At 47.6% G+C, this 25,103-nt stretch overlaps 2 protein-coding genes across 5 annotated transcripts in view; one reads left to right on the forward strand and one right to left on the reverse strand.

Annotated features, from left to right (window-relative positions):
* NCAPD3 (non-SMC condensin II complex subunit D3) overlaps nucleotides 1-18,107 on the forward strand; it is a 71,992-nt gene extending 53,885 nt beyond the window's left edge. Inside the window, exons 25-35 of one of the 2 annotated variants that reach the window (XM_030829592.1) lie at nucleotides 1,643-1,780; nucleotides 2,096-2,229; nucleotides 2,503-2,702; nucleotides 6,808-6,918; nucleotides 8,624-8,806; nucleotides 10,214-10,380; nucleotides 10,644-10,783; nucleotides 11,608-11,685; nucleotides 15,249-15,323; nucleotides 15,412-15,472; nucleotides 15,560-16,180. In XM_030829592.1, coding sequence (XP_030685452.1) covers nucleotides 1,643-1,780; nucleotides 2,096-2,229; nucleotides 2,503-2,702; nucleotides 6,808-6,918; nucleotides 8,624-8,806; nucleotides 10,214-10,380; nucleotides 10,644-10,783; nucleotides 11,608-11,685; nucleotides 15,249-15,323; nucleotides 15,412-15,472; nucleotides 15,560-15,668 — 1,396 coding nt within the window. In that variant the 3' untranslated portion in view covers nucleotides 15,669-16,180. Of the gene's footprint in view, nucleotides 1-1,642; nucleotides 1,781-2,095; nucleotides 2,230-2,502; nucleotides 2,703-6,807; nucleotides 6,919-8,623; nucleotides 8,807-10,213; nucleotides 10,381-10,643; nucleotides 10,784-11,607; nucleotides 11,686-15,248; nucleotides 15,324-15,411; nucleotides 15,473-15,559; nucleotides 16,181-18,022 lie in introns of those variants that run through there. The other variant, XM_030829593.1, reaches the window with a different exon arrangement.
* The window catches only part of JAM3 (junctional adhesion molecule 3), a 118,017-nt gene continuing 109,784 nt past the window's right edge, over nucleotides 16,871-25,103 (reverse strand). For all 3 annotated transcript variants that reach the window (XM_030829594.1, XM_030829597.1, XM_030829595.1), the window contains 6 exons: nucleotides 24,326-24,478; nucleotides 23,696-23,898; nucleotides 22,635-22,734; nucleotides 19,916-20,045; nucleotides 19,774-19,828; nucleotides 16,871-19,472 (listed from right to left, as the gene is read on the reverse strand). In XM_030829594.1, coding sequence (XP_030685454.1) covers nucleotides 19,437-19,472; nucleotides 19,774-19,828; nucleotides 19,916-20,045; nucleotides 22,635-22,734; nucleotides 23,696-23,898; nucleotides 24,326-24,478 — 677 coding nt within the window. In that variant the 3' untranslated portion in view covers nucleotides 16,871-19,436. The remainder of the gene's footprint in view (nucleotides 19,473-19,773; nucleotides 19,829-19,915; nucleotides 20,046-22,634; nucleotides 22,735-23,695; nucleotides 23,899-24,325; nucleotides 24,479-25,103) is intronic.

Genomic DNA, 25,103 nt, shown 5'->3' on the forward strand with positions numbered 1-25,103 from the left:
TGCCTGTGGGTCACCTCCACCCATGTGTATTCTTGACCTAACTGAGTCGACTGGCATTGACATCAAGTCCAAACTCAGAGGGAACCCTCTTCTTGTGGAAGATTTGCTGATTCTATCTGGCTTTACATTTTCATATATGTGACTTCATTTCTGAGGAGGAAGTTCACATAATGTGGAAACTGGCATGCCATAGTAGATTAACGATAATAAAATACCACAGAAGATAAATCCTTGTTTGTTTAGTGGTTTTTTTCATTCTTGTCACAGATGGTTTACGACAGTAACCCTTGTTTAGAAATAACTTCATCTGATACTATGACCTTTGCCTTTCAGACATGGCTCATTAAACAACATAATTTGTACAAAATATAACTGACTGCTCTTAGATCAGACAGGTGCTTCTAGTTGTCCTTAAGTGAATTTTGCCTCAAGGAATTCTCGTTATTAAATAGAGTTTTATTTATTTTGTTTTCATATTTCTAGGTCAAGCTGCTCCCTTATTTCCTAGGTGAATAGTCAAGGTGTAGTTATCTACAGTGGAATTTTTATCTGGGCTTACTTGCATCATGATTTCTCATCTACCTTCTCTGATTTTTAGTTGATATGTGTGCTGTGAACACAAACTGATTTGAATTTTGGCGTAAGGAGCACCACTGGGGAAAGGAGAGGTCAGTCTCCTACACAGTCCCAATGCCCTCCAGAGCCAGTGTCTGCTGTTTGGACAGTCTTTGACACTGCTCCTCTCCCAAGGAGAGCTGACTGGTGCACCTGTGTGGGTGGAAATTGCATTCGAGCTCTGAAATTAAATTAAAACACTGGTCTTGACAGTGGGAATGGATCACAGTGAGCCCTGCACCATGTTGGTTTGACCCCTCAGCAAAAATCAGTGCTTTGGCATTCTGTCACCCACTATCGTGATGAACAGAAACTCTCTGGTGGCCTGTAGTCAAACAGTTTGCCTGTTTACATCTGGCATTGGAAATCTTCATTTTGGTGGAGTCCTGGTGGCATCTGTGTCCCATGTGCAGCATTGCACAGATGTGTTGAGGGCATGGGTGGAGGGAGAGTGCCCAGGGCTTGCTGGTGATTCCAAAGTGCATTGAGTCAGTTGCTTTGCAGAGGGAACTTGTCCTCCTGATCCAAACTATGAAGCTCTTGTCATTAATCCTTGTTCTTGAAAAACGTTCCAGTTACTAAAATTGGTTTTTGTTCATAATTGTGGGCGACAAACTTGAAGTTGGGAGGTGAAGGCCAGATATCCCTTTTCTGGTGACCGTTGTCATTGCATCAGTCTTGTAAGACCACTGGCCTCTAATTGCAGAAGCAGCTTTGGGGTTAAGTTGCTTGATTGCCTTCCCCACTTGAACTGCAGCTGGATAACAACACCTTGTGTCAGTTTTGAAAGGAAACCTGGTGGAAAAAATCAACTTACCTTGGATGAGAAAGGAAGCTGTGGAGCAAGGACAGACCAAATAGCTGAGTTTCTGTCTTCTTTGGGTCCGAGGGAGCTGTTGATTGGGATAGATTTTGAATCCCTACGCTTATGCACAGCTCTCTTCTGCTCAGCAGAGTTCTTGGTGTATTCAGAGACCGTCGGTACATAGCAAACGGGTTTCCCTCTTTGTTTCTCTCACCTTTGCAGCTTCGGGGAGTTTTGCCTGGCTCACCTGTTACTGAAGAGGAACCCTGTCATGTTCTTCCAACACTTCATTGAGTGTATTTTTCACTTTAATAACTATGAGAAGCATGAGAAGTATAACAAGTTCCCCCAGTCAGAGAGGTCAGTGAAGCAGCTAAGTCTGGTCTCCTTGTATCTGGGTAAGAGCTTGGGGAATCAGGGGGAGGTTTGGCTCTTTGCATGTAGTGGTTGGACACAGACCCTGCCCCAAGTCTTTACTGTGGCTTGGCAGGATGGCATAAGAAAATGCAGTCGTGAGAATCGCTTCCTAAGGGCAGTGCCTGTGATGAGCACTGGGATCTCTGTCGTGCACTTGAGTCTTTGGCATGCAGCTTTTAGGATGCAGTTAAAATGCAGTGTTAAATCCCTTACACCCGTGCCCATGTGATGCAGTAACATTGTCCTATTCTGCCACAGAGAGAAGCGGCTGTTTTCATTGAAGGGAAAGTCAAACAAAGAGAGACGAATGAAAATCTACAAATTTCTTCTAGAGCACTTCACAGATGAACAGCGATTCAACATCACTTCCAAAATCTGCCTTAGTATTTTGGGTAAGCCCAGTGTGTGGGGGAGAAAATGTATGTGTTTGCAAATGAAATGTTGTGTTGATAATGGCCCAGCAGACCTCTAGTAAGGGAGACCCTGGCACTGCAGGGAGACCCCTGTCATCTTGTCCTTCTCTGGCATCAGCTGTGCCCCAGACAAAACACCCTTGCAGACCCCCTGACAGCCTCAGATGGCCCCCCAGTTGTGTGAATTACACCTCCTGTCTGGGCCAGAGCATTTCTCAGAAGCTCACGTTATTTTCTCTCTCTGTCTGTCAGCGTGCTTTGCTGATGGCATCCTACCCCTGGACCTGGACGCCAGTGAGTTACTCTCAGACACGTTCGAGGTCCTCAGCTCAAAGGAGATCAAGCTTTTGGCAATGAGATCTAAACCAGACAAGGACCTCCTTATGGAAGAAGATGACATGGCCTTGGCGAATGTAGTCATGCAGGAAGCTCAGAAGAAGCTCATCTCACAAGTGAGTGTGTTGCTCCCCTAAGATCATCTTCTCACAAGTGAGTGTGCAGCTCTCCCTAAGCTCATCTCACAAGTGAGTGCACCCCTTCCCCTAAGCTCATCTCACAAGTGAGTGCACCCCTTCCCCCAAGCTCATCTCACAAGTGAGTGCACCCCTTCCCCTAAGCTCATCTCACAAGTGAGTGCACCCCTTCCCCCAAGCTCATCTCACAAGTGAGTGCACCCCTTCCCCTAAGCTCATCTCACAAGTGAGTGCACCCCTTCCCCTAAGCTCATCTCATCTCACAAGTGAGTGCACCCCTTCCCCTAAGCTCATCTCACAAGTGAGTGCACCCCTTCCCCTAAGCTCATCTCACAAGTGAGTGCACCCCTTCCCCTAAGCTCATCTCACAAGTGAGTGCACCCCTTCCCCTAAGCTCATCTCACAAGTGAGTGCACCCCTTCCCCAAGCTCATCTCACAAGTGAGTGCACCCTTCCCCAAGCTCATCTCACAAGTGAGTGCACCCCTTCCCCCAAGCTCATCTCACAAGTGAGTGCCCCTTCCCCTAAGCTCATCTCACAAGTGTGCCCCTTCCCTGAAGCTTATCTCACAAGTGAGTGTGCTTCTTCCCCTAAGCTCATCTCACAAGTGAGTGCACCCCTTCCCCAAGCTCATCTCACAAGTGAGTGCACCCCTTCCCCTAAGCCATCTCACAAGTGAGTGCACCCTTCCCCAAGCTCATCTCACAAGTGAGTGCACCCTTCCCCTAAGCCATCTCACAAGTGAGTGCACTCCTTCCCTAAGCTCATCTCACGAGTGTGCCCTTCCCCTAAGCTCATCTCACAAGTGTGCCCTTCCCTGAAGCTTATCTCACAAGTGAGTGTGCTTCTTCCCCTAAGCTCATCTCACAAGTGAGTGCACCCCCCCAAGCTCACCACATGATGCACCCTTCCCTAAGCTCATCTCACAAGTGAGTGCACTCCTTCCCCTAAGCTCATCTCACAAGTGAGTGCACTCCTTCCCCTAAGCTCATCTCACAAGTGAGTGCACCCTTCCCCTAAGCTCATCTCACAAGTGAGTGTGCCCTTCCCTAAGCTCATCTCACAAGTGAGTGCACTCCTTCCCCTAAGCTCATCTCACAAGTGAGTGTGCTTCTTCCCTAAGCTCACTCGTGAGTGCACCCTTCCCCTAAGCTCATCTCACAAGTGAGTGTGCCCTTCCCCTAAGCTCATCTCACAAGTGAGTGCACTCCTTCCCCTAAGCTCATCTCACAGTGAGTGTGCCCTCCCCTAAGCTCATCTCACAAGTGAGTGTGCCCTTCCCCTAAGCTCATCTCACAAGTGTGCCCCTTCCCTGAAGCTTATCTCACAAGTGAGTGTGCTTCTTCCCCTAAGCTCATCTCGTGAGTGTGCCCCTCCATCTAAGCTCATGTCACAAGTGAGTGTGCAGCTCCCCTAAGCTCATTTCACAAGTGAGTGTCCCACTCTTCCCACCATCTACTGGCTTCCCTGTTCTCCCTGGAATCCTGGTGCCATGCTCTAGTGCTGACTTCTTTCTTACTGGTGGCTTTAACTTTGCCAGGTGGTGACAGTTCTCAAACCCGTTTCCTGCTCCAGCATTTCTCATGAGCCTGAGCTCAGGTCCCCCTGCTGCCAGGACGTGCTCCAGGTGTCTCTGACTTACTCTGTCAAAACTCACTCAGTCATCTCTTCTTTCTGCTCTTCATCTCCTCTTTCTCCCACAGTTTATGGTGCTCTTGCAGACTGGAGTCTGGTGCGTCAGGCTGAGGCTTTTGTTGGCAGGAAGTGTAGAATTTGGATCTGAATGACTGGGGCAGAGCTTGGCTGCCGCAGGCCTCTGCAGGCCTGTGTTTTTCTCCTAGCCTGGATTGCCAATGTGTATTTCCCACCTGGCCCCTGAAGGCTTTTGACTCCAAGGATATAGACTCTGATCATATGTTGCCACAAGATCCTGCCTGTTTTCTCTTACCAGTCTATCTGTCTAGTTCTGACCTTATTTAAGCTTATCCCATTTCCATGGTTTCCTTACCACCCTTTCTGTTTCTGGTTTCTTTCTGTCACAGGCCATGTACCACCTCGCTGCCAGAGCAGTCTTTTTTTTTTTTTTTTTTTTTTTTTTTTGAGACAGAGTCTCTCTCTGTCGCCCAGGCTGGAGTACAGTGGCACGATCTCAGCTCACTGCAAGCTCTGCCTCCCGGGTTCACGCCATTCTCCTGCCTCAGCCTCCCAAGTAGCTGGGACTACAGGCCCCTGCCACTGTGCCTGGCCAATTTTTTTTTTTTTTTTTTTTTTTTTTTTGAGACAGAGTCTCGCACTGTTTCCCAGGCTGGAGTGCAGTGGCATGATCTCCGCTCAGTGCAAGCTCTGCCCCCCTGGGTTCATGCCATTCTCCTGCCTCAGCCTCCCTCATAGCTGGGACTACAGGCACCAGCCACCACGCCCAGCTAAGTTTTTTGTATTTTTAGTAGAGATGGGGTTTCACAGTGTTCGCCAGGATGGTCTCGATCTCCTGACCTCGTGATCTGCCCGCCTCAGCCTCCCAAAGTGCTGGGATTACAGGCATGAGCCACCGCACCGAGCCCGGCAGTCTTTCTTAAGTACAAATTTGATCATTTTATTATATCTGAAACAGACTAAAGGCAGGTTGACTGTGAGGGGTGGCAGGAAGCTTTTGGGTGATAGATGGTGAGTGGTCTGTAGTGCTGGTTATTCCATATAGACTTTTGTCAAAGCTCATGGAACTATTTGTTTAAAATGGGTAAATTTATTACATATGTTATACTTCACTAGTGAAATCTTTAAAAACTATGCTGGTGGCTTCCTGTCATCTTCTGAATAAACCCTGATTCTTCTTTTTCAAGGTAAATAAGAACTTCTGGTGTGCCTTCCACCTTTCCCATACCTCCCTCCATCCTCACCTCTAACCTCTCCACTTCAAATTGCCATCTGCACCTCAGTTGCGAGCTGCACCCTGCTCCTGTGCTCTTGCCTCTGGGTCTAAAGTCTGCAGCACCCTCACCCACCCATCCTCCCTTCTCCACACATCCTCAGGATCATCCATCAGATGGCCATGCACTCCTTAGGCATCCCATCTCCATACCTAAATTCCCTAACACCCTGCCACTTAACACCTCTTCCCTTGAGACACACACTATCTAGAAGCGGCTGGAGGGCAGGGATGCTTGGCTTCATTTTGCATCCTCAGAGGGTTAGCTCTTTGCCTGGACAGAGAAGGTGCTTGATAATACTTGTCAAGGGAATGCATGGAAGCCACTTCTTAAGACTATTCCTGAACGTAACATCTGCTCACATCTGGGTTTATTAAATTGCTTATTTCTCTACCTGTTGTCCTCCTGTTTCAGGAACTCTGATAAGACTTTTTAGAAATGAGTGGTTTACAAGGAAGAAACATATAGTAGTGACTTTAAATGAGAAGGAAAAGAGTACTTTCAGCTTCAGGAGGATAAATCTTGCATATGTGGGCTACTAGAGTGCTTTTTTTTAATTTAAAGAGATTCAGTGCAGAATATTTGTGGTTAGTGATCATTCAAGGTAAAGTGTGAAGACTTGGTCAAATCAGGTACTATATATATAAATTCATAGTATTTCGTAGATGTGTACAGAGAGAGACAGAGCTGGCTGTCTTCATGGTTAGCCATTTTTAGACCATTGTGCCTTCACCAGCAGGAATACAAAGTGTCCCTCTGGGTAGCAGAACGAGCTGACTTCTGTTCCAAGGGGAGGGTGTTGAACTGAGGACTGAAGGTGGAGCGAGAGCCTAGGTCCCTCAGGGTCTTCTGTGGAGATTCGGGGCTTTTGTCAAAAGCTACTCAACATGTTTCTAATTCTTTTTCCCCATTTAGAATATATGAGTAGTATTTGTCCCCACCCTATCGTACAAAGCCTTCAGAGTGTTTTGAGGTAATGCTTACAAAGTCTCCCAGAGAAAAGCAGAGGTCCTCTACATCCCCAGTATCATAATGAAAAGCAAAAAGAAACTTACATGGTGTGGTAGGGTGGCTGTACTCAAAGAACTAGATCAAGGAGAGGCCTTTGTCTTTCAGAAGTTCATACATCTAAAACATGTCTTTGTTTGTGTTACCAGGTTCAGAAGAGGAATTTCATAGAAAATATTATTCCAATTATCATCTCCCTGAAGACTGTGCTGGAGAAAAATAAGATTCCAGCTTTGCGGGAACTCATGCACTATCTCAGGGTAAGGGTGGAGCCTGTGCTTTTGTGGTGGTTGTTCTCCTACCAGTTCATTACTTAGGATCTGCTGCCAGTTATGACGGTGTAGGCAATCAGTGAATGATTAGAACCCCAAATTCTGCAAACCCAACATTACCTTGGTAACTGCTGTGGAGCTAGGGGGTGGCTGTGGGTTCCACCAAAGCCGCTCTTTCCCTTGGATGTGCAGCCAGGGCCGTGAAGAGCCGGCCCACTGTGCCAGGCAAGTCTTCCCGTAATGGAGTTCGAGTCCATCTGGAAAACTTTCCCAGCTGGGGTCAAGAACACAGTCATCTTCGTTCATGCTGCTGGGGCGTACGGTGAAAGTGAGTCTCCAGGTTTGATTTCAGGGTGCTTGCCTTTTGCACTGACTCGGATTCACAAGGTCAGGAAATAACTGCCCTGCAGGAGCTGCCTTGGCAGCTGCCGTCACTGGGCTGAATTCTTTGTCAAGCAAGGGGACCATGAGGAGCTCAGTCTGAGCAAACCCAGGATGTGTTGACTTGCAGGGCAGACCTAAGTGGGGCCTCAGACCTTTCTGGCAAAATCTTTTACTAAGAAATAAATGCAACATAGTTTTTCTTTAATTCAGCAGTTATATCTCTGTTCACATTATGTGTTTTTCTTCCTCAAAAAAAGCTACAATTTTTTTTCCAATAAAGGCCTCAACAAAAATTACATTGAATATAAATTTTCAAATAGCTTTTTGTACTAGGAAGCCAAGGTAGGAAAGATAGTCTCATTGTATGCTAAAAATAAAAACTTCCCAAATATTCTTGTTTTTATTGCCCTATTTTAGACCCTAGAAAGGAAAAAAAAAAAAACAGCTTAGATCCTACACAGACTACTTAAACACTTAAGAAAAGTAAGTCTTCCCGCTGCTTGTGAGCACACACCCAGAGGATGGCCACACGCCGCTTCTTGTCAGTAGCTTGAGGGAATCTCTTCATTGGCCTGTGGAACCCACTCCTAGTGGCAGCTGGAAAAGTGCATGGATTCCTTCTCTTTGTTGAGACTTCCCTCCTAGTTGGAACTGCAGTGTCTTTTTCTCCCTGTTACTGTTAGGTGGAATGATTCTTTCTCTTAGCAAAGTGGTCTTGCCCCTGGCACCCCTCTTTAAGACCTAAGAATGTTTTTCCCTAGGTATGAGAAAAGGTTTTCTGTAAAATCTTCAGAAGAAGACACAAAGGTGGGATTTGAGCCTTAGCTGTAATCCCCTGAGAGCCAGTGGGGAGGCTAATGTAGACAATGAGCAGCTTTTAGATCCATGGCATCCTGGGACCTGCTCAAGAGGCTGTGTCTGAGCATGTCTTTCTCCCACTGGGAACCTGGGAGAGACTGCCCATTAACTGCCAGGTAGCCAGGATGCTTCCTAAGAGAGACAACTGCTAGTTACTCACGTATTTTTCTGCTGATGTGGCCAGTGGTGTTTGCTCCAAATATACCATTGTACCTGTTAGTTACTGGAATGGAAATCATCTGCTTTCAGTAATGTCAGTCCCATTGTTCCTATTATTATTTATCAAGCAACATGACTTGGGGGCTTTTTTCTTCTTTAACTTTTATTTTATATTCAGGGGTACATGTGCAGGATGTGCAGGTTTGTTCACAGGCAAAGGTGTGTCATTGGGGTTTAGGGCTTACTTTTTTATTCAAGAAAACATTAAAGGATGCTCCTGGGTCTGTTTTAGGAGGTGATGCAGGATTACCGAGATGAGGTCAAGGACTTCTTTGCAGTTGACAAACAGCTGGCATCAGAGCTTGAGTATGACATGAAGAAGTACCAGGAACAGCTGGTCCAGGAGCAGGAGCTAGCAAGACATGCAGATGTGGCCGGGACGGCTGGAGGCGCCGAGGCGGCACCTGTGGCACAGGTAGGTGTGGGGCCCGCTGCACTGTGACCAGACGGTCCAGTCTGCTGTCTGCTACCAGTCTGTCGTTTGTCTAGCACCTCTCAAAATCTCCGTCGTCAGAGGTTAGTCAGCCCGAAGGCCTCGAGAGTGCTGCTTGTTTGCCACTGCCTTGTGCCTTTCTGTCTGTGATGGATTTACTGTGCTCCAGACCTCCCTTCCACGAGGATGTGGTGCAGGAAGCGAGCTGGCAGCAGCAGTGGCTGGTGACTATAGATCCCAGGTCTGCCAGAGTGTGTCCGTGTGTTTGCATGTTCCCCCAGCACTCCCTCTTTAGAGCAGATCGGCACATGGCCATTTCTAGGAGTAGCTGCTGCTCGCTCACTGTCTGAGGAATGCAGGCAGGTCTCCTGTAGGAAGGACCCATGAGCGCAAAGTGGCATACCCCTTTTCCTCTTCTGCCATGCCACAGCATCTACAAGTGGCAGCTCTCTCATAGAATTCTGTTTCTGAAAAGGAAATTCAACTTACCCAGGGTTGATATGGCTTCAGAGTACATTTTACTTATGGACTTGCTCATAGTATGTGAAGATTCTCTTCCAATAAAAGTGTTAACATGGAGAAAGGGAACGGCTTGTGCACTGTCGGTAGGCATGGAAAGTAGAACAGCCACTATGGAGAACAGTTTGGAGGTTCCTAAAAAACTGAAAGTAGAGGTACCATATGAGCCAGCAGCCTCGCTGCTGACCGTATAGTCGAAAGAAAGGAAATCAGGATGTCGAAGACATACCTGCACTCCCATGTTTATTGCAGCACCGTTCACAATAGCAAAATTTGGAGACAAATGTCCATCAGTGGATGAATGGATAAAGAAAATGGGGTGCATATATACAATGGAGTACTTTTCATCTATAAATAGTGAAATCTTTCATCTGTTGCGACATGGATGAACCTGGAAGACATTATATTAAGTGAAATGAGCCAAACACACAAAGACGAAGATCGTATGTTCTCATTCATAGATGTGAGCCAAAAAGGTTGATCTCAGGGAGTTAAGAGAGTGGATGTTTAGTGATTACCAGAGGCTGGGAAGGGGTGGGAGAAGGGGGATGAAGATCAGTTGGTTAATGGGTACCAAAATACAGTTAGATAGAAGAAATAATTTCTAGTATTCAGTACAGTGGAGAAATTACAGTTTAACAATTTACCGTATATTTCAAAGTAGATAGAAGAATTGGAATGTTCCCAACACAAAGAAAAGATACTCATGTTTGAGGTGATGGAGATCCCAGTTACCCTGATTTGATCATTACATTGTACACATGTATCAAAATCTCACATGGACCCCTAAGCCATGTACAACTATCAAATATCAATTTGTAAAAACTTAAAAAGTATTAGAATGTACATACTCTTTATCTTCTCTACCAGGTTGCCCTGTGTTTAGAAACAGTGCCAGTTCCTGCTGGCCAAGAAAACCCTGCCATGTCACCTGCCGTGAGCCAGCCCTGCACACCCAGGGCAAGCGCTGGCCATGTACCAGTATCATCTCCTACACCTGAAACTGGGCCGTTGCAGAGGTTGCTGCCCAAAGCCAGGTAAAGAGCCCCTGGAGGCCACATCAGGGCTGGTTCTCTGTGGCGATGTTCTCAGAGGCATCCCTGCCATTCCCACCAAGCATGGGCAGGAAAGTCATTGTCATTGTCTGGCCTGCCACCCCGCTCCACACTCTGCCCTGGGAGGTTTGAATGAGGGTGGCGAGGGATGTGCCAGCGAGGAGGCACGCGGGGACACAGCGCAGCACTGTCACCTCCGCATGGCCTGCAGTGAGAAAGTCAGCGGCTGTGGCTGTTCTCCACAGGCCCGTGTCCCTGAGCACCATTGCAATCCTGAATTCTGTCAAGAAAGCCGTGGAGTCAAAGAGCAGACACCGGAGTCGGAGCTTAGGAGTGCTGCCTTTCACTTTAAATTCTGGAAGCCCAGAAAAAACGTGCAGTCAGGGTAAGCCTTACGTCTGGTGCCAGACACAGTAGAGCATTTACAGATGGAAACACAGAGCAAGCTACTTCTCATTCCGTTCAAAGTGGTGTGTTTTCTTATCTTTAAAACAAATACCATTAATTGGGCTTTTAGGATCATGGGTCGTAAAACAATGCTTACGTATTCTAGGAGATTTGGAAAATAGAGTGAAATATGAAACTCACCCATAGCAGTGAGGCATTCCTTCCTGCAGCCATTCTGTTCCTCTCACACACACGTGTTTTGTTTTGTTTATGGAATTGTGAGGTGTGTGTGCATTGTTTTATGACCTGTTTCCCTGCATACTTAGGTCCGATGTAGTAGACAGCTTGCGTGAACCGTTCTTTCAGACCTTTGCTTTCAGTGGCTATATAGCATTGTGTCTGTGGAAATAACTTATTTATTACTATCCTGTTCTTTGAAATGTTGATTTTCAATTTTTTCGTATAAATATTGTCACAGTAAACATCCTTGTACATATAGCCTTATATGTATGTAATCCTTGGGGTTAATTCCCAGCAGTCAAAGGCCGTGGATATTTTAAAACTTTGGAGAGGGTCAAACTGTCCTCTATCACTCATGCCAAGTTAGACTCTTTTATTTTTTTTTTAATGCAATGAGAATGGACATTTTTTCTCATGTTTATCATTTATTTGTATTTCTTCCTGAATTGTCTCTTTATAAGAAAATTTTAAACACTAGCGATTTTGACTTTATGTCTTGCAGGTGTGTTTTCTCATGTGGTTGTTTTGCTCTTCGTTATTGTTTGGGGGTATTTCTCGACAGCTGCAACTTTTCTGTTCTAGTGTCTTCATACAGTTTGGAGCAAGAGTCGAATGGCACGATTGAACACGTGACCAAGCGGGCCATCAGCACCCCTGAGAGTGAGTAACGGATCGGAATATGCGGGCTTCTCCGCAGTCTCTCCTGCAGTCGCGATGTGTTTGCTAGAGTTGTAGTAAAACTCCTTCCGGTGCAGGATGGTCCTGATGGTCAAAACCGTGAGTGCGTTGCTGAGGTGGAATGTTTCACGGTGACCACGGTCGCTTGAGCCATGAGCACTGACCAAGTATGTCGTTCCAGTGTTGTTCCATTCAGTCAAACACCACAGTGGCCCGCGGGCCCCTGTGGGGCAGACAATGCCATTGAGGCACAGGTAGGTCAGGTGACTGACCCAGTGGTGCGTTCTGGAGGTGGCCCTCCGTGTCTCTGGGCTGTCCGGGTGCACTGGGCGCTGCTGGGTGGGCCTGCTCCCAGGGCGGGCAGACGTCAGCACCAGCAGGTACCACACGTGCTCTGCAACTGCCAAGACCAGGGACCCGGGGACCCCTGCTCAGAGCCCGTGTCTCATTCCCCTCCATGTTTTTTCCTACTGTTTGTACTTTTCCTTTTATTTCAAAACAGGTGAGTTAGGAGAGTCGAGTATTCTTTTCCTATTATCTTGTTTGATAGCTTCATATTGTCTCAAACCTCATAAAAACCATTATTTTGAGAAAACTCTTACAGGAAGAAGAAATGCTTCCTGTCCCAAATCTGTGGAGTAGTGGCCAGGCCCTGCTGCCATGTCCCTGTGTGCCCCTCGCTCTGCGCCCGGCTGTGCACAGTGCCCTCGGCAAGCTGCATCCAGCCCCACTCATCCCTGGCCATTCCACTCCTCACTGTTTCCACAGACCACAGTGCCTGGAACCTGGGAGGTGTCAGAGATCTCCTCCCGGAGACTTCTGGGAGGGCAGAGCTGGGCGCTGAGCCCAGGCCTTCTGATCCCACCTCTCGTGCCCTTTCTCCAGCCTGTCTCCCAGTCCTGACCGCAGCAGGGGAAGATGAGAGCGTGCTAAGGTGCTGTTCCTGGTAACAGAGCAGCAAGCTGTCCTGCTGTTTATTTAGTCACTGCTTCAGTCAGCTCACGTGTATGGAGCACCTGCTGTGTTCTAGCTACTTGCTTGTTTGGTTCTGTCACACTGATGCTGTGATCTCTTAGAATAGTTAACAGGTTAGAGGTAATTTTCATCCAAGTCCGCCTTTGAAGGGAGTTTATCCCACCCCTACCCTCAGACGACAACCGAATCATGACGGCATTGGTCATTAAAGGCAGTGGGTAATTTGGGACCCTGCGTCATGGACAGGTGCGATGTTCTGTGTTCGATGTTCCTGGCTCAAGGGCGCCAAGAGCTTCTGTTTTGGCAGTGAGGTGCCATATGCTGAAGAAACGGGGAGAATGCATCTCATTTTAGTTGTGCTCATCCTGTGAGTCCCTGATGTCAGCGTTGGGTTGCTTCCTAGCAGCCCGTGTTTCTCCACAGGGCAGCCTGGCGTGGAGGGTTCCTGCCGCCCTCATTGGCATGTGTGGAGCCACGCTTTGTGCTGGAAATCAGGCGCCCGGTGTCATGGAGTTGGTAGAGTACTTGTTCTTGCTCCAGGCTCTTGGACATAATATTCCTGTTGATGCAGTCTCTGTCCATCTCTCTTTATACTGAACCAGGAAGAAATGCTTGGAGGTCTCCTATTAGCTCTCCTTCCTGGGAGAATTGTTAGATAGCTTAAAAGCACTCCGTTCTGTTTTCTCTGTGGTTTATACGTCCAGATTCTTTTGGCAACTCTTAGTTTAGGTGGAGATGACTGTCAGGAAGTGTCTCAGCTCTTCAAAGCTGGCAGGAAAGATGCCACCCAGTTCAGCACCAATTCACAGGGGCTTTGCTAAATGGAAATGAAAATTACTCAATTTTCAGAGTTAGGATTTTAACTGAAAATCTGTGGGGGTTTTAGCAAGTCCCTGTTACTGTTGTCATTCGGGTGGCACAGACGCTGCTGCCTTTGAGTCTACGCACAGTGCATGGGGGATGTCAGAGCCCCCGCACCCGGGCGTCTGTAAAGATGGGAGACTGATTTCCTGGAGTGCACATGGGCTTCCAAACAGGAAGAGCGGTGTGTGTGGAAGGAAGGGAGTTTCATGTGACAGCACAAGGAGAGACTTCACAGAAACAGAATAGGCAGATCTAGCAGTGATGAGGAATTCTCTACCATTGTCTGTTAATGACACTCAAGTAGCCATCAGGTACACAGCTGCAGTGCGCTGATGAGCTTTAAAATGTAAACAGGAAGACACAGTCCATACTCAAGACAGCATGTGGAGAACGGGGAGAGCTCTGAAGCTGCCTCCTGGCATGTGCTTGCAGAAAGGCAGCAGGTTCAGTGGCACCAGCAAGCAGCTGCCCAGCCCGTGCTGTTCCCGGGAGTGTGCTGGTGGCAGCTCATGCACTGGGTACAGCACCACCCAGGAGGGGCGAGCCTGCACCACCCAGGACTCCACGACAGGGTGGCGTGTGTCGACAGATGGGGCCGGGGGGGCAGAGGAACATCATGTGCAGACAGGGCCTGCTGAGGAAACGGATGCAGGATGGCGGACGTGTGTGTGCACGCGTGCACCTGAGCGTAACAGGGAAGTCTGTAAAGGCAGCTTGGGACCAGCTGAGACTGAGGGTGGACTTTAGGCTCTCCTAGGAACACAGCGATCGAGGTGTCTTAAAGCAGGGCAGTAAATTTACCAGCTTCTTGATTAAACATAACTCCAGGGATGATACTGCTAATGACAGTGGCTGCTAACATCTCTTGAGCACTGCCCTTGCAACCAGCACCATGCTAAGCACTCAACGTAGATAACCTCATGTAGTCCTGGCAGCCCCCCAGTGAGGTAGCTGTTTTTATACCCACTTAAGAGATGAAGAAACCTGAGGGTCTCAGAGCAGCTCACACAGCTGGTAAGACACCGAGCCAGAATTGACACCCAAGCTGCGGTGGAATCTGCTCCTCAACTGTCCTCCTGTTCCTGAGGGCAAACTGGAGGGGGTTCGTCGAGGGTAGGCGCCATGAAAAATCAAGGGCGAGGGGTGAGGTGGACTGAGCCGCTCCCAGTGTGGCACGACGGGACAGGATGAGGCGGCGACTGGGGGTAGAAGGGACAGGAGTTGGCTGCTGATTCCACGTGGAGGAGCTGCTCACGGTGCCACGTTTTCAGCTCGCATGGTGCATTCACTGGCTGGAGACTAGCAGGCACGCGTGGAAGTGCAGAGGCAAGGAATTGAAGTGTCCTCGGGGAACCTGGGTGAGCCACAGTAGGAAGTGTAGTAAGTGGGACAGGGCGGTCACTGGGACAGGGGCGATGATGGAAGACAGGGTGGGAGGGAAGCCACAGGCGTGAACAGTGAGGCCCAGGGACCAGCCGAGTGCCTAAGGAGGGCTGCGGTCAGAGAAGGGGGTCAGAGAGACAGAAAGGGGCATCCCCAGGAGGGCCCTCAACACTGCCAGGCCCTGGGACAGGGTCCAATGGAGGTCTGAGGGCCGCCACTGGGACACTGATGTGGACACCGTGCCTACGTCCCACGGACAACTAGAGCAGAGACCTCCGACATAGCACGCGGTTTTCACTCAGTGGTGTCTCCCCTTTATGCAGAGAGCATCAGTGACGTCACGTTTGGAGCAGGGGTCAGTTACATCGGGACACCACGGACTCCTTCGTCAGCCAAAGGCAAGTTCTTGGTTTCCTTCTGGGCTGATGTATGCACTGCCTTTGAGGTTCTGGGAAAACTGAATGTGTGTGTTTGACTCCCTTTTAGAGAAAACCGGAGCCCGGAGTCAAGGAAATGACATCTTATGTTTATCATTGCCTGATAAACCGTAAGTTTAGCAGTGTTCCTTTTGAGGTGGATGTTTTTGTCAGGGTTTTTCTGAGTTCCAGAATGACTGCATATGCCCTTTCCCTAGGCCCCCACAGCCTCAGCAGTGGAATGTGAGGTCTCCTGCCAGGAATAAAGACACTCCAGCCTGCAGCAGGAGGTCCCTCCGAAAGACCCCTCTGAAAACAGCCAACTAAACAGCGCATCCCACCAGTGTCCAGGCAGGCAGGAGCCCTTGAGGAAGCAGCCTCGTGTCCTCCGTGTGGAAAGGCAGCTGGGTCACTTCCCGCAGTCCTTGGGCAGCGCTTTGCTGTGGAACACGAGAGCTCCTCCTCAGGGGCCTGGCACTCACCTTCTATTCTGCATGATGTGTGTGGTTAAACACTGTAAAATAATAGAGATGTGCCAGACTGAGATTCTTACCCTAAGCCTAATCTGTTTAATATTGTAACTTTATTCCACTGGAAAGTGTCAAGCCCATTCAGATAAGCTATAATCTGGTCTTTAAGGGACACAACTTTAATACTGCAGCTTTCTTTTATATAAATCAAGCCTCTGTGAACTTGTTTGAATTCCTTATAGTACATATTTTCCCATCTGTAATGACAAAATTTTGATTCTAATATTTTTTCTATTATATTTATAGTTGCAAATTTTTTAAAAAAGTGTACAGCTTTCTAAAAGTAATAAAGGTTTAGCATAAATACAGTTTTCCAGTAGTCAATAGAATTTCTCTGTTTTTAGAACAGAGCTCTTACTGGTAATCAATCATTTTAATTTTACATAAAGCATGTTAGAGGAATGAAACCAAATCTTTCCTATTTATTAGAAAAAAAAATGATTGTCTTGAAGGGCAGTTCATCTGCGCCCATGTGGAGGCGGTGTGCCTTCCATAACAGACATAAACAGCATCCCTGCTTGGGAAAAAATGGCTTTGCAGCCCTCCCCAGAGCAGCACTGCTGATTTGTGCAGCCCACTGGTAAGGGCTGCTCCCATGATGGGGAACAGCTTGAGTCTCTTCTGTTAGCACTATTGGGTAAACTTAACGCTATTTTTGTTCGAGAATATCCAGAAAGAAATGCAGTTGGTTTGTTTTTTCGATCCCAGTATTACAAAAGCAAAAGTACAAAGTGATTATGTGCGTCGGTTGGTTTGGGGTTGGGATGCCACTGAGCTCTGCCCACTGCTATCCCGAGTGGGAACCGCAACACAGGTGGACTCGGTGGTGGAGAGGCGCAGCACTGCTCTCGAGTGCACAGGCTGCCCTCCTGCCCAGGCACTGACTTCCCTGGTGGATGGGCGACAGCATTTTTAGTGTGCATGCCTAACCACTGAAATGCTAGGAAGAGGAGACAAACCCAACATAAGAGCAAACAAGAAAGAATGAAGCAATGTTTGTTTGGGTTTTTTTGAAGCTTTTATAAATGAGGTTAAACAAATACCAAATTACAGGTGTGTTAGTACAAGTCTGTAATATCTATGTACAGCAACATCCGTCCAAAGGCAGAATCACAGCCTCATATCGGCCTTGAGTCTTGAGTCACATTCATATCTATCTTAAAATACACGAGTATTCCTTTTCTGTCTAGTCTCAGTTACAGGCAACTACTTCCCAGACTCCACTTTCACTTCTACTTTTTCAGACCTGGTTCCCATGGCACTAGTGTAGAAGGTTTTAGGGTATAAGAAGAGGGGGCAATAAGGCTACCCTATCACTATGACAACCCAGAAGGAGGCTGGAGTGTTAATCCCCAACGCTGAGGGTGGGGAGCCATCCCTCTCTACCAAGGTGGCAATGATGGAGGGAACTTGCATGCTAAGCATCCAGGATGCCACGCAGCAGACACCAGGGAGCACTGAGCCACTGCTGGAGCATTTCCTGCCTCTGCCAGGCGGCCTGCGGCAAAGTGTTTCACATAACTAAAAAAAGTCAACACAGTCTCATGTATGCAATTAAAAAAAAGCTGTCAAAGTATAAAAAAGCCAAGACACTGGAAGCTGAAAGACAAGGTGAGCAGTGAGAGCCATTCTCCAGGCACACAGTGGAGGGCTCCTTCTGAGCGGCTCCTTGCTTTAGAGCACTTCAGTCCTGAGTCCATGGCAGGGCATGTGAGGCTGAGAACACCTGCTCTTGAGAACACAGGCTTCTGAGTGATGTTTCTAATGTCCCCCCACAAATGGGAGCAGTGTCTCCGGCAGATGAAAAATTTAAAGTCTAAATTAGAAAACTGCTTTTGATTCGGGCGTTTCACTTTCCTCCCCGCCAGGCCTTTCACCTGGCTGCTCCACCTGACATTCTTCAAAAGGCTGGACTGGCCGCCACTCCATAATGGTTTGTTTTGAAATGAGACAGAACCTGTGGCGTCTGGGTGCTTTCTCTGTGGCAAAGAGGAACAGTGGGATCCATTTTCTTTTAAAAATATTATTGTACTTGACAGACTTGATTTCACAATTGCCTTTGGCCTTAGAGTGTCTTAAATAATTAAACAAACTTAAAAAAAAAATAGCATTGGGGGCTCTATTTTGTGAGCCATCCATAACCAAAAAGAGGTCTGTTACGGGAGCTCAAAGCTGGGACACCACATGGAAGACACCAGTGTCCCTGGAGTGCCCACCTGACAGCTGTGCTGGATGAAGCAAGGGCCACGTGAGTAAAGCTCACTGGGGCACAGCCACTGCCAGGGCCCAACGATGGCAGGGCCTCCTGGCAGACAGCGAGGCAACACTGAGCTAGCGGGGGGGCCTGGCACAACCCCAGGAGCTGACTGCTGTCTGTGTATGTACATCTGAGGGCTTCTGGGTGGCCTCTGGGTACAGACTGTCCTAGTCATCTCAGGAAGAGACAGTTCAAAGCTAACCTGAGAGGTTTCTTTTGAAGAGATGCAAACTGATTTCGACATTGCTCAACTGGAATTTTTAAAGGTTTCCTAAGCAACGATGGTCTGATGTGTAGACAGCATAAGTTCCCTTGTGAAAAAGGCTAAAACTTGTGTGAGAAAAGGAACATCGCAGTAAACTTCCATGAGAGGATTCCTTGGGTAAAATACTCTTAATTATTGATATTTTCCAATTTAACACTAGTAGCTTGGAACTTCTACCTTAAGTTGAACTTTTTTTAAAAAAATAGGTTATTTAACATTGTATGACAATATATTTACAGTTTAAATAGAAATTTTCTTTTCAATAATCAAAATACATCCTTAGCAAAAATTTAGATGTAAAATTTTATAAAATAAACAAGACCCATAGAAAAGCATATTTCAGTACCATTTCAGACTTAGCCTAAGACGAAGGTTTTCCTTAAATCCTGACACCCTGTTGGACAAGCAGGGTTCCTCAGGCAAGAACCCTCTTCCAGCAACCAATTTACCTTCCTGATTTTGGTGGTTTTTACAAAATGCTGATCCAAAAAGCTTCTCCACAATGGACACTGCACCACCAATCAGCAGAGCCTTTAAGAAGAAACTGCGGTGGCGTCTGTGGGCCGATGAAGTAAGGCTGCTGCGTACGAAGCCTTTTCTGGGTTCCCGCCGGGATGCGCTGCTGGTGCTGCCTGGCCACCTTGCCATCTCACATGGTGCTGTCCTGGCCGCTGAACGACCAGTGGTGAACACGCTGGCTTCACAGGGCCCAGCACAGGGGCACTTCTGTGAGCAAGCTCTTTCAGACCACCCTAATACTCGTGTGGGAATCAGGCCAGAAACAGGTTGGGAACCCAACTCAGTGAACGCACCCAGGTTCTCTTCCTTGTGGTTACATTTACCGGGACCATCTTGAGGAAAATTCTTTTATTCATGTGGCTTGTTAGAGTAAGAAGAGTAGTGGTCAACTTTGGCCAAAACGAAAAGCTTCTGAATGAGTGTCTAGCTCTGTCCAGGTGCATCAGCTCTCGCTGCCTTGACAGGAGTTTCTAGTAGAGGTATGTGCATGTGCGCTCTGTGCGCTCTCAGCCACACTGCGGGTCTCAGATCACAAACGACGACTTGTGTCTGAAGTCGCCCTGCAAAGCCAACACAAAGTTAGAGCCATCAAGGGGCCTGGTGGCAAGAAGGGAAAAACACGGAGTACATCTAACATGGGCTAAATACAAATGGAATAATCATTCTTAAAAAGTACCATCACTAGCGCTTGCAAAGCACAGATCCCCTTAGTGTGTGTGTGTGTTACTGTGAAGGGGCTGAGGAGCTCCGGAGCTGCACAATCGCTCAGAAATCCTCCTAGGAGACCCGTGTGGTTTCCAAGGAGGAATGCTGTTTTCCCTGCTGGGCGCACCTAGGTTTCCAGGTTTACTAAGTGATTACCTCCTCGTCAGTGCGGATGTAGTTAACTCCATCTGGTTTCCCTGGGTTCTTGTAACTGTGAGGAGAAGACAGCACTTTAGCAACAGGGTTGTCATATTATTGCCAGCTTGAACTTTCCTTTCTTCACATGAGGCAGGCTCACCTTTCTCCATCCTGTTTATTGTTGATGAAGTAGCCACGTCTGTATGCACAGCAGATGCCCAACGTGATCAGGGCCAGTACAGCAAGGACAACCAGAACCCCCCCAATAATTCCGCCAATGTTCAGGTCATCTGAAGAAAAGGAGGTTTGGTGGAAGCCATGATACACACTGTCTGTTCTTTAAAAAGGCCCTGACGCTGCTGTGCCTCCTTCCTTCACCCCAAACCCACTTGCCCCCTGCCCCCTCAGGCCTACCCCAGCTAGAAGAGAGAACACTTACAATCTTTCTAGCCTAGAACATGTAGGACACCGTAACCCCTAACTTCACATGTGGCAAGTACTGAGACTTCTACAGTTGAAATGCAGTTACACTGAAAACTGTATTAAAGTGGGCTTGGCACTGTAGGCTTAAAAATCCTGTGGCTGAACGCCTGGGATTACTTATGGAGGAAATGGTTATGAGGACAAGGTTAGCAGCCAGGATCCCAAGAAGAAAAGAATCCCTCATTTCCAGGGCCTCCCTTCGTTGTAGATTGCTGCGGCGAAGAAAGTTAGTTTCAAGCCTTATTTAAGTAAAGAATCTGTCTCAAAAAACAAACAAAAAAGTAAAGAATCCTCGACAAGAACTAGAGCTTTGTCTCTGGCGGCTGCCTGGCCTCCGACCTGTGAGCCCTCTGAGAGGAAACCCCTGGAACCCTTTTGTCTATACACTGGGCAAAGGCCCTGGGTCACCTTCACATGGGGCTCTGGCAGCCGTTCCTTCAAGCAAGCAATACATGGAAAACTATGCAGGGAATTTATCAGCAAGAGCCAAGTAACTTGGAAGTTTTAAAAAATCTCCTTTATCCTAGTATATTGGTTCTCAAATATGAATGTACACTTAAAAATCAACTTGCAGGCCGGGCGCGGTGGCTCACGCCTGTAATCCCAGCACTTTGGGAGGCCAAGGCGGGCAGATCACGAGGTCAGGAGATTCGAGACCATCCTGACTAAGGTGGTGAAACCCCGTCTCTACTAAAAATACAAAAAACTGGCTGAGCGTGGTGGCGGGTGCCTGTAGTCCCAGCTACTTGGAGAGGCTGAGGCAGGAGAAAGGTGTGAACCCGGGAGGCGGAGCTTGCAGTGAGCCGAGAATGTGCCACTGCACTCCAGCCTGGGTGACGGAGTGAGACTCCGTCTCAAAAAAAAAAAAAAAAACAAAAGTAAACTTGCAATCGATTTTTTTTTTTTTTTTGAGACAGAGTCTTGCTCCGTCACCCAGGCTGAAGTTCTGTGGTGCAATCTCGGCTCACTGCAACCTCTGCCTCCTGGGTTCAAGGGATTCTCCTGCCTCAGCCTCCCAAGTTACTGGGACTACAGGCGCCTGCCACCACACCAGGCTAATTTTTGTATTTGTAGTAGAGACAGGGTTTCACCATGTCGGCCAGGCTGGTCTCAAACTCCTGACCTCAGGTGATCCACCCGTCTCAGCCTCCCAAAGTGCTGGGATTACAGGAGTGAGCCACCGCGCCCGGCCATGCAATTGTGATGTTAAAATGTCAATTCCCAAGTTTCATCACTAAAAAGTCAATAGGCTAAAGTAGGTCTGGGGCAAAACTGCCGGAGAAAATAACCCCAGAGCAGAGTTTCTCAAACGCGACAGATGAGAAGGATCCTTCGGAACGCTGGTCTAACACAGACATTTCTAGCATGTCTGAGCGGGGCTGGAATCTGTGTGTGAAACGGTGGTCCCAAATGGTTATCACCAGGCAGTTTTGGAAAACGCTGCTCTGAGGAGAGCTCCAAATAGGGAGGAGGGAGGGATTCCAAAAATGCTCCTGGCCAGGCACAGTGGCTCATGCCTGTTAATCCCAGCACTGGGGAGGCCGAGGCAGGAGGATTGCTTGAGGCCAGGAGTTTGAGACCAGCCTGGGCAACACAGTGAGACCCCGTATCTACAAAAAATAAAATTAGCCGAGCATGGTGGCATGTGCCTGTTGTCCCAGCTACTCAGGAGACTGAGGTGGGAGAATGGCTTGAAGTCTGGGTTTGAGGATGAAGTGACCTGTGACTGCACCACTGCACTCCAGCCTGGGCAACAAAGCAAGACCCTGGTTTTTTTTTTTTTTTTTTTTTTTTTTTTTTTTTTTTTTTCAGACAGAGTCTCCTGTCACCCAGGCTGGAGTGTGTTGTTTTTTTTGTGTGGTTTTTTTTGTTTTTAAGAAAAAAAAAAAAAGCTCCCCAAGTGATTTGGACACATCCTATCTGCCCCCATCCTCCTCTCAATACCCCTCCGTTAGGGGAACCAGAGCCCTGAGATAATATTACTCTAGGGGCTAAAGCTTTGTCTGCAGGTAAAATTACTAGGGCTAAAACTGTCAGTTTTCTACAAAATGGTTATAACTGGATAAATTTCTGGAGACCCGACACCACCTTACATTTTGATAATTCTATCAATTACCAAAGAATGGAGTTTACTAAACTTGCAGTGGAAGTTACAAGGCTGGCCACGTTCCCAACCCAGCAGATCCCAGAAGGCTTTGTTTTGAGGACCTGCTTATCTGGGCTCGGCTTCTCAGCCTTCCCTTCACTGTCCAGTGGGTTCTGGTGGATCTAGTCAGCTCCAGAAGAAAGCTAACCCATGGCAGAAGAGTTCTCTAAGCTGACAGTATAATATTAAATTAAAATGTTCTATTCATTTCCCAGTCTTGCGATGAAACCTTTTCAAAAAAGAAACTCACAGACTTCCATCTCCTGCTCCTCACACCTGGCTGAGCCTGCGTCATTGGAAGCAATGCAGTAGTACTGCCCAGAGTCGTCCTTGTGAACAGCAGTGAACACCTGTTTCAGGGAATGACAAGTAAATAACTGGACCTATCACGGGGCCGACTTCTGAGAGCACATCCAGCTGGGTCCAGAACTAGGTCGACACCTGCTCGCTTGCTTTCGGCTTCCCCATGGCTTCCCCAGCACTGTGCGTGTTCCTCCCTGACCCACTCCCTGATACCTGCCCGAGAGCTCCCCGACAACCAATCCCTTTGGGACTGGAGACACCGAAGTCTGGCAACATCTGAAATGTGAGGTGGAGCCTTGCTTTTATTCTGGTAAAGGGGCTCTTCAATGATGACTGCTCCTGGGGCAACATTTTGGCAAAACGAACACAGAGGACCCTATTATAATCTGTCTGATGACTACGTGGAGCTGGATGGTCCACAGATCAGAAGGTACCTCCCAGGAGAGAACTATGTGCAGTAAAAGCCCGGCGTGGTTTGCTGGCCAGGTCACTTCGTCCTCTAGCGCATGACCAATCTGTTTCCTCTCCTCCCCCACCTCCCACCACCACCACTGGGTTATTTTGAAACAAATTCCAAACACCTTTTATCCATAAATACTTCAGTATCTCTACAAGACTGTAAAAAATCGTAACCACAATACCTTCATCATGCCTACAGCAATTAACAATTGCTTAACAGATCATCAAATACCAGCTAGTAATCGAATCTCCCCAATTGTCTAATGACTTACAGTTGATTATCCGATCAGGGCCCTAGTAACATTTGCTTAATATCCCTCTTCAGTCTCAATCTACGGTTTCTTTCTCTTCCTTACTTTACCCCCTAAGAATGTACTTGTTTATAAAAGGAAGAAGGGTCATTTTTCCTGTAGAATCCCTACCATTCTAGATTTTTGGCTCCTGTCTTATCAAGAAGTTTCAGTATCTCTCCTAATAATTCTTTTCACAATAAGCATCTCCTGCCCCAACAAAGACATCTCCATCCTCACCTCTTAGAAGAGATCTTACCAGAGTGCCTGTTTCAGAGTTTAGGTGGAAAGAAGAATTGCGAAATCTGGGATTGGCTCTGGAATCCGTGGGCAGCGGCACATCGTTGCGATACCAGCTGTAGTGAGGCCGGGGGTGGCCCTCACTCTCCTGGCAGTGCAGTGTTGCCATCTTGCCTACTGGTACAGCCTTCGGCACTCTACAGACAGGGGTCACTGGCTTCACTGTGGGGACAAAGGGGGATGGTGTTTAAGATCTCAGCGACAGGGCTGTATTCTTATTAAAGCCCACGAGAAATCAGCTCCAAAGACAAGAAAGCCAGTCGAGGGGCTCCCGCGCCACTGCTGTTCCCAGGATCATGCTGCAGACTGACCAGCCACCGCTGCATCCTGCCCTCCCATATGTTAATGCGCCTCCTCTAGCTGGTGGAAGGAAGTGACAGGAACTTCACTTCCCTTCTCACCGTCTACCCCAACTCAGACAGTCTCAGCTCTCAGCAGTTCTCCCCTCCCTAAGCCATGTGAAGCACTGAGGGGATACAGTTTTGGAAGGAAAGAAACCAAGACACTAACTGATCTCTTGCATCCTATGGCTACAGACTCATGAGGCCTGAAAATGGTGGCCATGTCTCCGCTTCGCATGAGCTCCTACCTTGCACAGTTAACTCGATCACAATCTCATCAATTTCCTTGCGGTCATTTCGAGCAACGACCTCACAGCGATAAAGGGCTGAGTCTCTCCGTGTCACATTCCAGATCTTCAGGGATGTCTTCCCCAGTATTTCTGCACGACCTGCCAAGTCTCCTACAAAAAAAACATGAGGCACTAAAAAACTCTTTAAAGAAATCTTTGCCACTTGAAGAGGGTGGTTTCTGGGGCCAGCACTGGATGCCACAGCAAGGAAGCCTGCAGATCAATTTTTATTTCTATTCCCGAGTACAGAAGTGAACTCTCTGAGGACAGGAACCATGACCTATTCCTATCTGTAACCTAAACACCAAAAATAGTTCCTGGTGTGCAAGACGCACTCATTACCATGTGTCTCTGTCATTAAAGCCAGGAACCTCACCTTCTCCTCATTTCCAGGAAGGACTGCCCATGAATAGAAAAAAACACTAGAAAAACAACCAGTGTTTCATAAATGATGCTGAGATAACTTGATATCCACTTGCAAACACATGAAGTTGAACCTCTCTCTCACTCCACATACAACAAAGACCTAACACAGGAGTTAAAACGATAAAACTCTTAGAAAAATGCATAAATCCCTCATGACCCTGGATCGGGCAGTGACTTCTTAGACATGACCCCAGAGCACAAGCACACACTAAAAACAGTTATACCAGGACTTCATCAAAATTCAAAGGACAAAGGCAGGTGAGAACACAATCCACACAATGGGAGAAATACCTGCAAATCGTACATCCAA

The sequence above is a fragment of the Nomascus leucogenys genome, chromosome 15 (genome assembly GCF_006542625.1).
Source record: "Nomascus leucogenys isolate Asia chromosome 15, Asia_NLE_v1, whole genome shotgun sequence".
Classification (NCBI taxonomy): Eukaryota; Metazoa; Chordata; class Mammalia; order Primates; family Hylobatidae; genus Nomascus; species Nomascus leucogenys.